Raw genomic sequence first — 16,877 nt, 5'->3', positions numbered from 1 at the left:
GAAAACAAATAAAAGTAAATAATCAAGTGATATAAAAGTCAGTTATAACCAAGTCATATCAAAAAGCACTGCTTTCTGACTAAAAGTTCTATTTCCTGTCACAGTGTGTCACAGCATCATTGTGGGTAAACATGCTACTCACTTTTCTAAGAAATGAAAAGCATGAGCCCTTTCACCTCATGTATGACTACTAAATGTAGTTTCTCTCCTTTGAATGTACTAAACTAAAAATGGGACATTCATTGTTGAAAGAAGGAAGGCGAAACTTACTTTAGAAGTCCATGAGATTTTAGGACTCATTAAGTATGTGGCTGGCTGATTGCCTGACATGCAACACTTTGGTCCTGGTACTATAGTGAGAACTTTGGATAGACAACAGTTGGGACAAGGGCGGTGTTTCCATATACTCAAATTCTCACAAAGTTCCTGCAATAGCAGAGATGACATGTAAGAACCATGTTCTGGGAAACTGTGAAGAGGCACTCTGGGCTGCAAAAGGCAGGCTCAGTACAATCAGCCAGCGTCACCTCACAGCAAGCCTACTACTCTTCACTACCTCCTTCCCATCAATTCTTCCTCGTGTTTCCACTTGTCTCTTCTGATTGTTTCCTCTTAATGCTTCCCTTTGTCAGCTTCCTTGGCCTGTCTTTGACTCTTTCTCCTTATAATAACCTGCCCCCCACCCCCCTTAAAGCCCAGAGCAGGGGCCCCTGGGTGGCTTAGTCAGTTAAGTGTCTGCCTTCTGCTCAGGTCATGATCCTGGGATTGAGCCCCATGTCAGGCTCCCTGCTCTCTCTCTCAAATAGATAGATAAAATCTTATTACACAAACAAATAAAAAAGACCAGACCAATGGCTGGAATGATATAGTTACATGTCACTTGAGGCTAAGTTCCCTGATAAAATTGAACTGATACAAAGTTAACATGATAACACTGTTTTGCTCAGTGTTTTAGGAAACCATTGCTAAAAAAAAAATTGTCTTCAAATAAGACACACTTTTTAGTGATTATGCTGTTTAAAGGGTCTACTGCTCAACTGAACTTGAAAATAAAGATGTCTTGGGGCAGGCATCTGGGTGGCTCAATTGGTTAAGCATCTGCCTTTGGCTCAGGTTATGATTCCAGGGTCCTGGGACAGAGCCCTATATTGGGCTCCCTGCTCAGCAGGGAATCTGCTTCTCCCTCTCCCTCTGCTCCCCCTGCTGCTCATGCTCATGCTCTCCCTCTCTCAAATAAATAAACAAAATCTTAAAAAAAAAAAAGAAATGTTAATTTTTAAATTAACATATAATGTTTTATTTGTCCCAGGGCTACAGGTCTGTGAATCATCAGGATTACACATTTCACAGCATTCACCATAAGCACATACCCTTCCAATGTCCATCACCCAGCCAGCCACCCTGTCCCTCCCAACGACCGTCAGTTTTCTCATGAGATTAAGAGTCTCTTGTGGTTTGCCTCCCTCCAGATCCCATCTTGTTTTATTTTTTCCCTCCCTACCCCCACGACCTCTCACCCTGCCTCTCAAATTTTTCATATCAGCGACATCATAGGATAATTGTCTTTCTCTGATTTTCTTAATGAAATGTTAATTTTTAAAAGCTGTTCTCTTTAAAACTCTAAAATCTGGTTTTTTGAATGCCAGTAAGCATGACCAAGAGTGCCACCTACCGGTTAAAAAAAAAAAGGTATTTTTATCAAATTGTGTTCAGAGGGCCCTCCAAAGCATTAAGGTATTAAAAACAAACAAAAGGCAAAAATCTACCCATTTTTTGAAATACATCCAATGGTTTCATATATTCAATGTAAGTATTTGATTAGCTATAGAAAGTTAACATACATTAAGGATTTTCTAAAGTGATACAAGAATATTCCAATGTTTCTATCCTCACAGGCCTTACCTCAACCAAAAAATTCATACTTAACTCTATTACTGAAACAGGAAATTATCTTATGATAAATAAATAAACAAACCGTATCCACTTAAGCCATAAAAAATAATTACTGCAGGCAACAGATTCAGATTTAAAATGAACTATACTGGTTTCTGTTCAATAAGTACGCTTATTTTATTTAAGAATTGCTGGGGTGCCAGGCACTATTTTGGGTGTGGAGACACACTAAAGAACCAGACACAAAGCCCTTGTCATCATGAAGCTTTAAGTACAGTGTTTCCAGCCAATGATGGTAAACAGATAATTAACGAGACAAATATAGATTACAATGAGCATGATAAAGGAAATGAGTGGAGGAATATCAGGAAAGCGCACTCTCAAGAGACATCTGAGCTGAGACCTGAAGAATGAGGAAGAGGCAACCATTCTGACAGTAAGGACAGAGCCAGCAGGCAAAGAGGCTCAATCACAGAAATAAGCCTACTATGCTACAGGAATCACAGCCAGTATGACTGGCGAGCAGGAAGCTAGGTGACAGTGACAAGAGGTTAAGTCCAGGAGACAGACGTGCAAGATCACATCAGACCACGGACAGAATATTTACTCTAAGGGCAATGGGAAGCAACTGAAGGGTCCGAGTAAGCCTGGAAAGGATTACATTAAAGGATCCAATTTACATTTGACAGAACAACCTAATTTACATATACATCAAAAGAGCACTCAAGCTACTCTGTGAAGAATGGATCACAGAGGGAGAGAGTCTCCAGTTAGAAGGTTCCCGTCCAAAAGGAAAGCGGGATAAAGCTATGAGATGGCAGAAGTAGATGAACAGGGAGTGTGTTTTGGAATCAGAGCCCTGCACTTGGTAACAAATTGGGTAAGGTGTGAGAATAATTAAAAAAAAGAAAGACAGGTAGAGAGAGAGAAACCCAAGAACGCCTCATAGAGCATTTATACACTGAAATAAAGTAAATTCACAGAACTATCGTGGCACCTGTTGATTCAGAACCCTAAGTGTCACTGAGGAAGCAAAGGGGCTCCCAGCATCTAGCTTTTGGTAAGGGAACCCTAGCAGTACAAAAGTTACGGAGTGCTTGACCTGAAATGGGTGAAACAAAGCTCAGATCTGATTCCTTCCTACTTTTTCATCTTGAGCAAGTCACCTCTTAAAATTTTTAAATTGGAATGCCAATACCACTTCACTGGATTGCTGAAAGGAACAAATGCCCTGGCAAGTGCCTGGCAAGCAAGAGTGTTACTAAGAATCAGGTCAATCCCATTAACCCCTGCCCTCTGCTCCCTGACGAACTCCACCTAGAGACAGTGGGACACCACCAATAACAACTCCCCTCAGCCTGATACACAACAGCATTCACAAAACACAGTTTCTATTCAGAATTATGAACTAGTTCTAAGTTCGATCACATGCTGAGAATTTTGGTCATTTTCCAAAGAAGCAGTGTCAACATTTTATGATTGAAAAAAATTTTTTTTTCCTCATTAAGCTTTTAATGGGTCTCAAAATTCTGTGACAGATTTTTGGTTGTTTCCATTAAAAAGTACTGATTTTAAAAACTAATAACTTAAAACTGCCACATGCACAAAAAACCACAAATGGTCTACAAAACACTCTTCTTTCCTTCTGGAGGTTTTAGGATGCATTGCTATCATTACCCATTTACTACTAAATGTAAATGGGCAATAGATACAAATAGTTCTGAGGCCATTCTTCCACCACTGAGTAAGACTGGGCTGGCAGGAATGGGGGAATCATATTCATTTAGCCTTCTGAGCTTTCTGGGCAGACTTAGTGACTTTGCCAGCTCCAGCTGTCTTCTTGTCCACTGCTTTGATGACACCCACAGCAACTGTCTGTCTCGTGTCATGAACAGCAGAACAGCCCAGAGGATGAGTCAGAGAAGCTTTCAACACACACAGGCTTGCCAGGAACCGTATCAATGACGGCAGCATCACCAGTTTTCAAGAACTTGGGACCACCTTCCGGCTTTTTTCCGGAACGACAATCTATCTTCTCCTTCAGCTCAGCAAGCTTACAATCAATGTGAGCTATGTGACAATCCAGCACAGATTTGGTCTGGATAGTTCAGGATAATCACCTGAGCCATGGAGCCAGCTGCTTCCATGGGTGGGTCATTTTTGCTGTCACCAGCCCCACTGCCACGCTGAACATCTTTGACAGATATGTTCTTGACACAGAAGCCCACGCTGTCTCCACGAAGAGCCACACTCAAAGCCTCATTGTACATTTCAACAGACTTGACTTCTTTGTGAATTATAAGTTTGTGATTGCAAATGATCCTATAGCAACTAGTAAATCTGCTTTGGTCCTACCCTCACGGTCCAAAAATGGCTCATTACAAAACATTTCCATTCCCTTCTAGGAATCAAAGTAAAGTTTAGTAGTCATTGTGATGTTTTATTTAAAAATGTTAGGTGGAGTAAAAAAACAAACAAAAAAAAACTGCATTACATGTTTGGTTATAGGTTTTACTTTCTTCAGGACAACATGAACTCAAACTGGGCAGCACCATACAGGGGATCCCCTCTGGCAGACAAGGCCTATGGCCAAAAGACAGCAGGATGAAAGCAGTATGGAAAGCCAAGCAGACTCCCAAATCTAGGTTTTAAGGGCACCAGCACTGCTCTAGCCAGACAACCTCAGCAGTCTGCAGAGCTTCAGGGCTGGTATGTTTCATCTAGTTCTGCTTCAATGCCATCATATCACAGATGACATCAAAGTAATTAAGAGCCTAAGTTCTAGCATATGACAGATCTGAGTTCTCACCACAATTTACTGCCACTTACCAGCTTTGCCTCCTTATATAAGTTCTTCAGCCCCTGGTTTCCCAACGTTGATGATGGGATTAATGATACCTACACCTCACTGGCTGTTTAATGACATCATGCATACAAAACATTTGAAGCAGTGCCTCACACATAGAGTCCGTTATTACTGAGAAGTGGTCCATTAGTTTTTCTTTTCCCATTTTAGGTAATACATACTCCAAAAAAGTTGGAAAGTTACAAGGAAATCATAAAAAAAATTTTTACCCAACAATGCCTGTAACTTCCAAGGCTACTAACCTCAAATTTTAAAATTCCCCAGCATATTGTTTTTGCTAAGTCCAAATTGCTTTCAAAGAGTTCTATCAATTTACACTTCCAAGCACCAAATATGAATGCAATCATTTCTGTACATTCAAAAATGGCTCATCTTTAATTTGTATGTACTTATGCTGAGAGGCACTGAAGAACTAAAGATGATTCCCAACCTCAAAATGATCACTGGGACTACAGAACAGACCCTGGAAAACTCTCCCTTGTCCTCCTGACTCCAAGGGACTACCTGGGAAGTATCTATGCCTACAGAGATACAGGAAGTAGCCACGGAGCTGGGTGGGCTTTGCTGGGATTTCTCCTCTGCCCAGTCACACCAGAATCACCCCAGTTAAGCCTCAACAAGTTTCACAAGTGTTTCCTAACTACCGGGTAGATCTTCAATTATCCAAAATGTGAGGCCTTTGGGATAACCTTCCACAAACTTCTTAAATGTAACTTCTTGATTTTCTCCCACAGACTCCTCTGCCTTCAGGTTTTCAAGCCTTAAACCAGGTGCAGCTTCAATTCAGTATGCACAAAACTGGTAGCTTCATGCAAACCTGAGTATGTGTACATAAATAAGAAGAGGAATGTGTAGACATGTAGGTATTACATGAAACATACCATGTAAAGGAAACATGGTATATATAAACCAGTAAATTTCATAATTTCCATGCAAAAGTAGAATGTTAGATCTGTATGTGATCTTGCACATCATCTCTAATCCAAACCTTTTTTTAGTCAATAGATAAAATAAGGCCCAAAAGAATGTAAATATCTAGCTCCCAGAGCCAGCTCCCAACAGTCAGAGTCTGATCCCAGACCTATTTCTCAAAGTATCTTTTTCACTGCACTGCATTCCTTCTCTACCGAAATTTGATTAACTGTGTGGTGACGGAGCAATCTCCCCACGGAATGTGGTTGTATTAAAACAGGCACTACCATTGCTTTCAAGACAAACCACCTTTTATTTGCATTCCCGTTCAATGTATAGAGAGGCCTCATGGTAGTATCTGCTGGTGACATTCCTTTTACAAAGAAAAAAACCGTGGTTCAAATAAACCAATTTGTCTCCAGGCTTCGGGGACAGACAGAACCTTCATTTCCTAAATGGGTGATTTTTCTCAAGATACCCAACTCTCTGTATCTCAGTTTGGACGTTAATAATATGGAATAACATCTAAACTCCCGGGGTTGATGTTAAGAACCGTACCCAGCGCAATAACCTGGTACACAGCAAACTCCCCATAATAAAAGGGGATGTTATTACTACTTTACAAGTCACTGTCATAATCATGATATGCTTGGCAAACACAGGACTAGAACGCAATCTGCCTTCACTCTCTTGGTCCTCTCGACAACACAGGTTAGGGTATTTGAAGATAACCCGGGGTGAGGAAGAGCTGGGGGTGTACCTGAGTAGGCGAATGCAGCCACAAACTACAAGGCAGGCGTCGCCCTGAGCTCAAGGTCACTCGGTGAATCAAAATTCCAAGAGAACTTTTCGTCCGCCACCGGGGACGCAGGAAAGGAGGTCCGAGAGGGAGAGGTGCTCCGGCCGCGGCCTGAGACCCAGCAAAAGAGTGACTCCCCAAGGACGTCAAGGGCCAGGTCGATGCCACCGATTCCGCGGACCCAGCTTAAGACCTCTCTAAGCTCCGCGGCCTTGAGGACGGCGGCCGCAAAAAGGGACCTCTGCACCGCCAGGAACCAAGCTAGCCGACCTGCCGAACTCTGCCACCTTCTTCGGGAACTTCCGGTGATGTGACGTCACAGCAGCGCGAGCTATCCTCACATTTTATTGGTCGGTAACGCCGACCGCCGGCGCGGAGCGCAGAGTACCACGCCGCGAGCCGCCACATCCAGTGTCTCCGCCTCCTAGCTCCGCCATCTCCATGGCGACCGCCACCCTGTCACCCATTTGGCCTCCGAGGCCGGAGTTGCGTCATTGTCTACGCGCCGGAAGCGATCGCTCCTGAGCCGGCGCCGGCTGACAACACCCAGCTGGGACCAACGCCGGCGAAGTTAGACCTTCCCCGGCAAGTGTCGGCTGGCAGGGGCTGCGGACCTCTGCTGGCCTCTGGGACAATGTCCGTGTTTCACGACGAAGTAGAGATCGAGGACTTCCAATATGACGAAGACTCGGAGGCATATTTCTACCCCTGCCCGTGTGGGGATAACTTCTGCATTACCAAGGTAACTCCAGAGTCCCGCCCGACGGTTCGTCCGAGCAGGCGCGTTTGCGCTTCCTCGTTCCTTCCGCCGTTCCGTCACCTTGCGGCTCACACGCCCTCTTTATCCTGTCTCTGAGTCCCGGTAAAGTTGATGCTTTGATCTGTCAATGGGCACGTCGTCCTGACCTTTAGTCTGGCCGAGGGGTGGAGAGTGGGGGTGGGAAAGGCTGGATGGCGGGAGCATGAGTCTTGCCCTCTTTCCCCATTTACAGTCTCACTTGCTGGGATAGTTATTTGGAGGCAGGGTTACGTTGTTGTCATCTCAGGGGTTTGAGGCAACGAACCTTGGCTAACCTTCCTGGGTCAGGTCTGGTCTTTTTTTGAGAGAGGGAGTAGAGGTGGGGTGGGGGTGGGGTTACAGCATAGGAGCAGAGGTAGGAGAGAGGGAATCTTAAGCGGGCTCCAGGCCCAGCACGGAGCTGGGGTGGGGCTCGACCTCAGGACCCCGAGATCATGACCTGAGCTGAAATTAAGAGTTGGTTGCTTAACCGACTGAGCCACCAAGGAGACCCTCTTCCTGGGTATTTTTAAGTACCGCTTGGCTGGAAGAATGGAGTTGGTATTTCTCTGGGCGGGTCTTTTTGTCCCTCACCAGCCTTTTAGGGAGGTGAGCCACAAAGGAGCTTGCCCCTAGGGCTGGAAGGAGTTTGGAAGGAGGAAATCGCAAAGGGAAGACAATACCAAAAGTTTTTTTATTTTGTTACAGGAAGATTTGGAGAATGGGGAAGACGTGGCAACCTGTCCTAGCTGCTCACTTATTGTAAAAGTGATTTATGACAAGGTAAGTAGTTGAATTTTAAAAGGTGTCAGGGAAGGTTGCGAGGCAAGGACCTAGAGCGATCTGTAAGTGCTGGAGAATATTTCTTGACAGTGTGTTAGGTAAATGTTATGTTTTTTTTAAAAACAAATTTTATCCCCCCCCAAAAAAACCCAAAATTTTTAAACTATTACTAAACAGCTGTATTGTAAATCACAACTTGAAAAACTCAAATTAATTAACTCATTTTAGCTTTTGAGAAGGCAAAAAAAAAAACTGCACTGTAGTTAATGAAAATTGTTGATTACTTATTAAATAGAAAAATAATACTTAATTGGCAGTCTATTCCTCCTTTATTTAATAAGTAATTTAAATCGTCAGAGCTCCCAGACTTATTTTGGAGGGAACAGTTGTATAGTATTTCTTACTTGGCTTCTACGTATAGAACTCCGCATTATCTTGTTTGAGGTATGTCATAGCTGCAATTTTACAATTTCATTTTGGCCTTTAATTTACTTACTGTTTTTCACTCAAAGATATTGACAGTAGAAAACAAATGTTCAGTAAGAACAATAAGCCCATCCCTACCCCAGCTTTTGGCCAGTATTTTGAATGGAGTCTTAAGTAAGAAGCTTTAACAGGATTTTTTCATTTTTCCTTTTTTTTTTTTTTTTAATATGATTGACATATAACGGAGGTTAACATTCTTTTTTTTTTTTTTTTAAAGATTTTATTTATTTATTTGACAGAGAGAAATCACAAGTAGATGGAGAGGCAGGCAGAGAGAGAGAGAGGGAAGCAGGCTCCCTGCTGAGCAGAGAGCCCGATGCGGGACTCGATCCCAGGACCCCGAGATCATGACCTGAGCCGAAGGCAGCGGCTTAACCCACTGAGCCACCCAGGCGCCCCAAGGAGGTTAACATTCTTAAGGCTGAACCCTAATCTGAGTATAGGGAATGTAGCACCAGGCACTTAGTCTCATGTGACAAACTTGCTATAATTTAGAAGTTTAAAGATTTATTCTTATATCAAAATGTGTTCTAGAACAAAACAACAGGGTAAGGGAGATTAGGAGTGCTGGTAAGAGAAGAAGTTGCAATTTTAAATAGGGTGATCAGGGCAGGCCTTATTGAGAAAGGCCTTATCAAACGTAGATTGAAAGAGGTGAGGAAGTGAGCCCTGGGGGATAAAAAGCAGTCAGGCAAAGGGAACTTTGAGTGGACAGACCCTAAGGCAGGAACGTGTCTTATTTTATTGAGGAACATCAAGTGTGACCAGAGCAGAATAGATGCAGGTGAGAGAGTAGCCCAGGAGGAAAGTAGCAGAGTTGGGCAGATCACAAAGGTATTTGTGGGCCACTTTAAAGACTTTGACTTTTGCTGTGAATGACTTGGGGAACCATTGGAGGATTCTCAAGCAAGGGAGTGCTACAATCCAACTTAAGTTATAATAGAGTGACTTTGGCTGCTGTGTTCAGAGTAGACTATGTGGAAGCAAGGACAGGAGTTAGGATATAGCAAGGGTAACAGTTAGGAGGCCCTTAGATGAACCAGAGTTGGAGATGGATGGCTTGGACCAAGCTGTGGCTCTGGAGGTGGTGAAAGGTGGTTAGATTCTGAATACACTTTAAAGGATAAGGATTATTTTTACTGATTGAATATAGGATATGAGAGGAATCAAAAATGATTTCAACATTTGTGGCCTTCATAACTGGAAGGATGCATTTACCATCAACTGACAGGGAGGTGTCTGTAGGCTCAGGGGCTAGAGTTAGACATACTAAGTTTAGGAGGTCTTTTTTTGATCCAGTTGGAGAGCAAGTGAGAAAGCAACTGGATATGCAGGTCTACTGTTCAAAGAGAGAGATCAGCTAGTGCTGTAAATTTGGGAGTTATCAGTATATAAATAGCATTTAGAGCCATGAGATTGGAAGAAATCACCGGGGCTGTGAATATAGGTAGAGATGGACAAAAGAAAGGACTGAGCTCTGCCACTCCCAATATTTAAAGATCAGGGAGGAAAGTGGGGAATCAGCAAAGCTGGCCAAAAAAGAAGGAGGAAACCAGCAGTACCATATCCTGGAAGCCAGATGAGAAAAGGTAGAGGAAGTGAACTACCTTATCAGATGCCACTGATAGATAACTGGAAATTAACCATTGACTTTAACGGCTTTAACCGAGAGGCCATTTATATGGTGGTAAGAGCAATTTTGATGAAGTAATAGAGACGGAGCCTGATCGGTGGAAAACTTACTGGAGAGAAGAAGAGAAGAATTTGAAGTAGCAAGCATAGACTTTTTTTCAAGGAGTTCGCTGCAAAGGGGAGTAGAGACATGGGGCCTGTTGATAGAGGATCAGGAGAGGGTTTAAGGTGGTAGATATTCAGCTGTGTCGGTGAATATAGACAGAGGAAGTTAGATGTAACCAGGGTGATGGTTTTGTCAAGTAGGTAGGAGGGAGTGACAGAAGGGGGATTGTGAGAATTGACCATAGACTTTAAACTAGGTCCAGAAAACATAGAGAGAGGAGCAGTGATGATATATGTCATGACATAAGAGTCAAAATTGGTGGGTTGTAGGGAAGGAAGGAGAACAGTGGCTGAAAGGAGCAACCAGGCCCTCCTCCTGTCTCTGTGGTACCAGCACTCTCAGAGAACTCCAGCCACTGGGGAAATTATAGGGGAAGCAGTGTCTTTAGGGAATGGCCTGTTCTCAGACTCAGCGTTATGGTCATTTGGGGCAGAATAACTCTCTGCTGTACAGAGCTGTCCAGTGCATTGTAGGGTGTTTAGTAGCTTTCCTGGCCTCTACCATTAGATGCCAGTAGCAGTTCCCCAGAATGTCTCCAGATATTGCCACGTGTCCCCTGGAGACAATATCAGCTTACTCCTCCCACTACCTCTTGAGAACCACTGTGTTAGAGCAAGAAGGTGTGGGAATGTTTTAAGGAGGAGGTTAAGAATATGGAGCAATGTGCTGATCGACAAATCATAAATTCCAAAGAGGAAGTTGGGGTGGGAGAGGAGGCCCCAGGTGCTGGGCAGGAGTGAAAGCATGGACACAACGTGGACTGACCCTGCTGGGGATCAGCCTACATGAAATGAGGGGTAAACTGGAAAGCACAGGTGTCTTGTGGTAGTGGACAGAAGCAGGATACATAATCAGAGACTGAATTTCATTTACAACGTAGATGACCCTGCAGGTTATCTGGTCAGGAAACAAAGAGCTACCCCTTTGAGTTGGAAGAAGTGATTACCTTGAAGAGGATAGGTCTTCAAATGACTGAATAGTGAAGCGGAGAAGTTTTAGTGTAGTAATTAATACAGAAACTTAAGATGTGATATATCTTTACAAATAAGATAAGGTGTTTTAAGTGTGAATTCAGGGCTAAAAACTGAAAAGCACTTTTAAGATTATAATTCTGGTGCTGACATGGATTCTTTGAATAAGGATGAAGCGGTGTAGCAGTGAAAAATGAACAGACCTGCCAGGCCCATGGCTGGCTCAGTTGGAAGAGCATGCAACTCTTGCTCTCAGGCTTGTGAGTTCTAGCCCTATATTAGTTGTAGAGATGACTGAAAACTAAATAAACCTTGAAACAAAAAAAAAATTTTTTTAAACCTTAATAGCTAGATTGATTCTGCAAAAAACTAGTCAAATATTGATGCATTTGTGATTAATATAATTTCTTACTCTGTCTTAGGATCAGTTTATGCGTGGAGAAACAGTGTCACCCCCTTCCACCCACAAAGAATTAGTTAAATGCTAAAGAGGACTTTAGAAATCTACATCCTGAACATTTGGGAATGAGCCAAGCTGGAAAAATCAAATGCAAAGTCACCGGCTTCCTTCACGGGAACAACCCTTCCATAGTTGGCTGTACCATTAGCGTGTGGCTCTTTACCATTGGCTGCTGAGTTCATCTCCAATTAAAGAAGCAAGTCCATGACGTGACATGCCTGGATTTTGTCCTTAGAACTTTGAATTGGAAATGTTCTCCATTTTCCATGTGAGTTTAAAGGAAGATCTTTTCAAATCAGTGCTTTCTTTCTCTCAGTATCATTTTTGTGTCTTACACCTGATTTCTTCCTTATCCGATAACAGCATCATCTACATCAAAGTCATTAGGATTCCTTAATAAAAGGGGGAATTATATTTTTGGCTTAGCTATTAAGATTATTAGTATTAGCACTTTCTTTGAAATTGGACATTCTCTTTGCCATTCTAAATTTAAGCAAATTTGTTGCTTTGTCCCACTGTGTTTTCAGGTCCCACACCAAGCCAGTCTGCTCAGTCTTGCATTCGTAAGAACTCAGTTCCTGTTTTGCGTAGCAAACAATTTCCATTGTACTTTCTGCATTCAGTTCTGGTCAGTACCAAGCTCATAATTTTTCCAGAGCCCGAAGATAGAAAGTAAGGTCAAAAAGTGAAATGGTCAAGGAATTGGAAGTTTCCTTATCCATATTCTACAAGTGCCTTGAAAATTGGGACAAGATAAAAAGAAAAGCAGCCAAAGGAACTGAAGTTGGAAGCAGAACAAAAAGAAAAATTTGCCAACTTAGTAAATTGAATGCTTCAGTGGCTTTGCCAGATCCGAGCAGACCATACTTGTGTGATCTGGGTCTTGTCTGTCGCACTGTGTTTAGCTAAGGCTAATAACATGGCGCAAGAGAGGGCCCCCTGTCAAGGTTTCGTGGCTGGCCGCAGTGCTTTCAGCGTCACCTCGGCATCAGGTCACTAGCCCTGAAACATAGAGCTGCTACAACAGCTCTTGCTGAGGACGAACCTGAAGATGAGATGCCTGTTCTAAATAAATGTGTCCCTGGGGACACATCTAACCAGTGTTTATAGGCTGTAACTGAACCAGACATCCATGCTTACAGAGAAATTTTGCCCTGGAAAAAAACAAATTTATAAAGGTAGGCTGTCAGTCCTCCTTTGTTGTGGATAATAGCAAGAAATTAGAATCACATGAAAATCCAAAGATGTCTTTCATATATGCAACTTTGCAGTGTGTTTCTAAAATTTAAAAAAAACAAAAAACAAACAAAACAACCTCACTGATGCCTGGCAGGTTGTTTTGGGAACAGCTCCTGCAATTAAAAAAAAAAACAGCTTGCCAGAATGTGACCATTCTGACCGTTCTACTACTGGTTGATAAATGGGCCGCATTAGTCTAAGACCTAATAATTCACCAAAAATTGTATGTCAGCATGACGGGGTACATTATGTATTATTATATGACATTCTTCATGGCATGAGAAGTCTCATGGCTATTTGGGGACACTGATGTCCCAGAATCCACCCATGGATTAGAGCCAGTGGCAGCTCAGACGAAGAGAGCATGGTATATGTTACCTCGTGGGAATGAACTTCAAAGAGCAAAGATCTATTCCATAATCAGTTTTGTTGTTTTTATAGATACTGGTAATACCAGCTCCTTTGGCTGATGATGAATTTAAAACAAACGGACACCCTTGATGTGAATGTCGAAGGAATAAAAGTTGCCCCACTCCAAACATTCCAGTAGGAGTGAATTAAACTGCACTGGCAATCAGTGACCAGTGGTAATCCTGCAGTGATGGGAGTGAGTTCGTTTCTAAAGCAACTGAGTTACTAAATTTGCTAACTACAAAAGAACTTTTCTGTTAAGCAGAAAGTAAAACCAAGGTCTTTCAGACACGACTAGAGTTCTATGTGATATTCTGTGCCTTGTGTACCTTACCAGACATTTCAGACCACCTCTGAGAACTGATCTGTAATTCATGCTCTGTCTCTTACTAGCTTTGTAGTCTTGCAAGGCCAGTGGATTCGTCATCTCTACAATTAGGAGACTAGGTCAAGTGATTTTTAAACTGTTGGTATTAAAACTTGCAGGAGCTGAAATGTTAATTGAAACCTTTATAGACTCAAAACTAAATCGTGAACTACTAGAGAAAGACAGTGCTTCTTTATAACTTGATGTCACCACTCTTCTGAGTTTGAAAATAAAGTCAGCTATTTAAAGGATTTTGCATATATTTTAGTGTACATATTTGGAAGCAGTTTTCCTGGGAAGCACCCAACACTTTTGATTGATGTACAAACTAATTTATTACCAGAATAAATTATTGACATACTCAATAAAGTCATAATTCAGATTGGTTTGTTTTCATGTGGTTTTCTTCCCCTAAATACCAACATCTTATATTAAAAAATTTTGGGGGCGCCTGGGTGGCTCAGTGGGTTAAGCCTCTGCCTTTGGCTCAGGTCATGATCTTGGGGTCCTGGGATCTAGCCCTGCGTGGGCTCTCTGCTGGGTGGGGAGCCTGCTTCCTCCTCTCTCTCTGCCTTCCTGTCTGCCTACTTGTGATCTCTATCTCAAATAAATAAATCTAAAAAAAAAAAAGTGCAAAAAATTTTGTTGTGATTTTGTATGAGGTAGAAGTCTTTTTAACCTGTTTTGAAAAAATGTAAGGAAGTTTCTGGTATGAACAGGTGAGTTTTGAAATGGTAAAGAAATTGCCACTGATTCTACAGTTTGGCCACATGGGTTTTGATTCTGGATTTTTCCCCCTCTGTGAAAAATCTTTGAGTCAAGTGGTGAAAAGAGTTGGCGTTCTTAGATGAGGAATTCAGTTTTTGCTGGAAAAGAAGGCTGCTATTCTATTTAAGGCTGAGGATCCATTCTTGAAGCAGTTTGAGAGCCCAGCTATGATCAGAACACAGTTTGAACCTCAGTTCCTCCACTATGATCTTGGACAAGTTACTGAATCTTTTTGTATCTCTCTGTGCTTTTATGTGAAATGCAGATCATTGTAATATCTCTCCTATGGTTGCTCTGGATTCATTCATTAAGGAAGTGCTTATGGAGTCCCCACCACATGCTGGGCACTGGGTAGGGTCTCTGCATGCAAGTGGAAGAGAGGAAGTAAGATTAACACGCTGCTGTTAGGGCCCAGAAGGAAACACTAGGTGATGGGAGCTGTGGCAGGTGCATTGATAAAGGGCAGGCAGAAGGTGTCTCAGGTCCCGTACTTTTTCCAAGATCTGAAGGGAAGAAGTCTTGTGACAGTAAGATTAAGTGAGCTAAAAAACTAAGACATTTAGCGCAATGACTGTCATATGTGCAAAATAAAGGTTAACTCCGCTAATCCAAAAGGAATTCAACATGGTTGTGAACATTGACAGCATTCTTAGACTGAATATGTGAAGTGCAAATTATTGGACACCCTTACTGAATCTGGGGTGGGTTTTAACAAGCACTGCAAGTGATTGCAATGCAGCTAACATTTGAGAACCATTGGTCGAGGACTGATATTCAAACTTCAGCACACTGGAATCATCAGAGGAACTTGAAAAGTGATGCCTTAGAGAAACAGACTTGACTGGTCTGGATGCAACTTTCGCACCAGGAGTTTTAGAGTCTCAGTGTTGATTCTAATATGCAGCCAAAGCTGAGAACCACTGGACTAGAAAAACAGAAAATTCATAATCACAAAGTATAGAGAATCCAATTTTTTAAAAATTGTCACACCTGCTTTGCCTGTGGAAAAGGACTGTGGGCTCGGTTGACCCCACACCTTGTAGTCAAGTGCGCAGTCAGCCTCAGCAAATGACCTGAGAGTCCAGGCTGGGCCAATGAGCACAGTGGGAGAGTCCCACCCTGGGCAGTCCCTGGGCTGCACCCTGTTTAAGCAATCATGTGTTTCCCAGCACACACTCTGGCTGCTAATTATACACCTTCCAAAAGTGACAGCTTCTGCAGATATAAGTAATTAGGATTACTCTAACTCCATTTGATGATGCCTGCCAATCCCTACTTCCTACAAAGCCAATTGCTCATGATTACATATTTGACTGGTAAGCCATTTTACAAATGATTCCTCATTAAGGGTTTAAAACAAAAGATATATGAATAAGAAATAGTTAAAAAAATACTCTCACCCCGCCACCAGCTCACAAAATGCTTAAAATGTGGGAGGTGTATCTAAGGAAGTCACGTGAGGGGCATTTGATGAGGGAAGGTGTTCGATTCAAAGTGGCTCCCAAATAGAGGTAAATGTCTAGTAAGGGATCAAGCATCCCATTAAGTGGCACAGGGTCACAGAAGCCACTTCTGTGGGTCAGCACTTGGAACTGAGGCAAGTAGTTCCTATTTGAGACCTGATCATGGTAGCAGTTTAGTCACTAAGCAAAGATTTGGCGGCTGACTTCATTCTTAGAGGGGAACTGAGTTCTGGGATAGGGGCAGATGTGAACCTTTGGACAAAAATTGATGCCTAGATTGAGGGTGGAGAAGAGAGGGAAACAAACCCTTCACCCATACCCACACCTATGTTCCAGGCTTTCTGTAGGAACAGCACTGGCCATCCAGGGTTACCCAGAGGGCACTGGGTCCCAGTCTGCAATACCAAATGGAAGAACTTGGAATATTACTGTCCTGGCAGGTATCTCCAAACTACGAAGTGGTGATAATGGCAAGAGTGAACCAGCCTGGACAAGGAATGTGGACCACTTAATGAGATGAAATGAAATAATACATTAATTAGAGTGCACATAGTAAGGGTTCAAGAAATATTTAATCTCACATACTTCTTGCTCTGTTGGAAGTGACTCACAACTATGGGTCTGGGGAAGTTGCCTGAATTTACACCTTAAGAAACAGATTCAGCCATGATGTACAGGGGTCTGTCCAGAGACACCAAAGAACCATGAGTGATAGAGAATGAGGGATTTGTTAAAGGATTAGACTACCCAGTTGTGAGAACTGGAGGCATCCAAGCAGGACTGTTACCTCAGTATTGAGCCTAAAGTAGCTATAGGTCAGCTAACCCAGTAGTTGGAAGAGAAAGCTTGATATGAACAAGAGAAAATGCAACCTGGAACCCAC

The 16,877-nt window shown here is 42.5% G+C and overlaps 2 protein-coding genes and 1 pseudogene across 3 annotated transcripts in view; 1 reads left to right on the top strand and 2 right to left on the bottom strand.

Moving 5' to 3' along the window:
- Nucleotides 1-6,759, bottom strand: part of OXNAD1 (oxidoreductase NAD binding domain containing 1) — a 36,720-nt gene extending 29,961 nt beyond the window's left edge. For both annotated transcript variants that reach the window (XM_044252515.1, XM_044252516.1), the window contains exon 1: nucleotides 6,432-6,759. The gene's annotated coding sequence lies outside the window, so the exon portion shown is untranslated. The remainder of the gene's footprint in view (nucleotides 1-6,431) is intronic.
- LOC122910146 lies at nucleotides 3,673-6,913 on the bottom strand (annotated as a pseudogene).
- An 81-nt stretch (nucleotides 6,914-6,994) lies between these two features.
- DPH3 (diphthamide biosynthesis 3) lies at nucleotides 6,995-14,145 on the top strand. The gene is made up of 3 exons (XM_044252511.1): nucleotides 6,995-7,212; nucleotides 7,957-8,031; nucleotides 11,709-14,145. The coding sequence occupies exons 1-3, from the start codon at nucleotides 7,105-7,107 to the stop codon at nucleotides 11,772-11,774; spliced, it is 249 nt and encodes an 82-aa protein (XP_044108446.1). The 5' UTR covers nucleotides 6,995-7,104; the 3' UTR covers nucleotides 11,775-14,145.
- Nucleotides 14,146-16,877: the final 2,732 nt, after the last annotated feature.

This window comes from Neovison vison, chromosome 6 (genome assembly GCF_020171115.1).
Source record: "Neovison vison isolate M4711 chromosome 6, ASM_NN_V1, whole genome shotgun sequence".
NCBI lineage: Eukaryota > Metazoa > Chordata > Mammalia > Carnivora > Mustelidae > Neogale > Neogale vison.
Note: the sequence above shows the minus strand (reverse complement) of the source record. Positions and strands in the feature narration are given on the sequence as shown.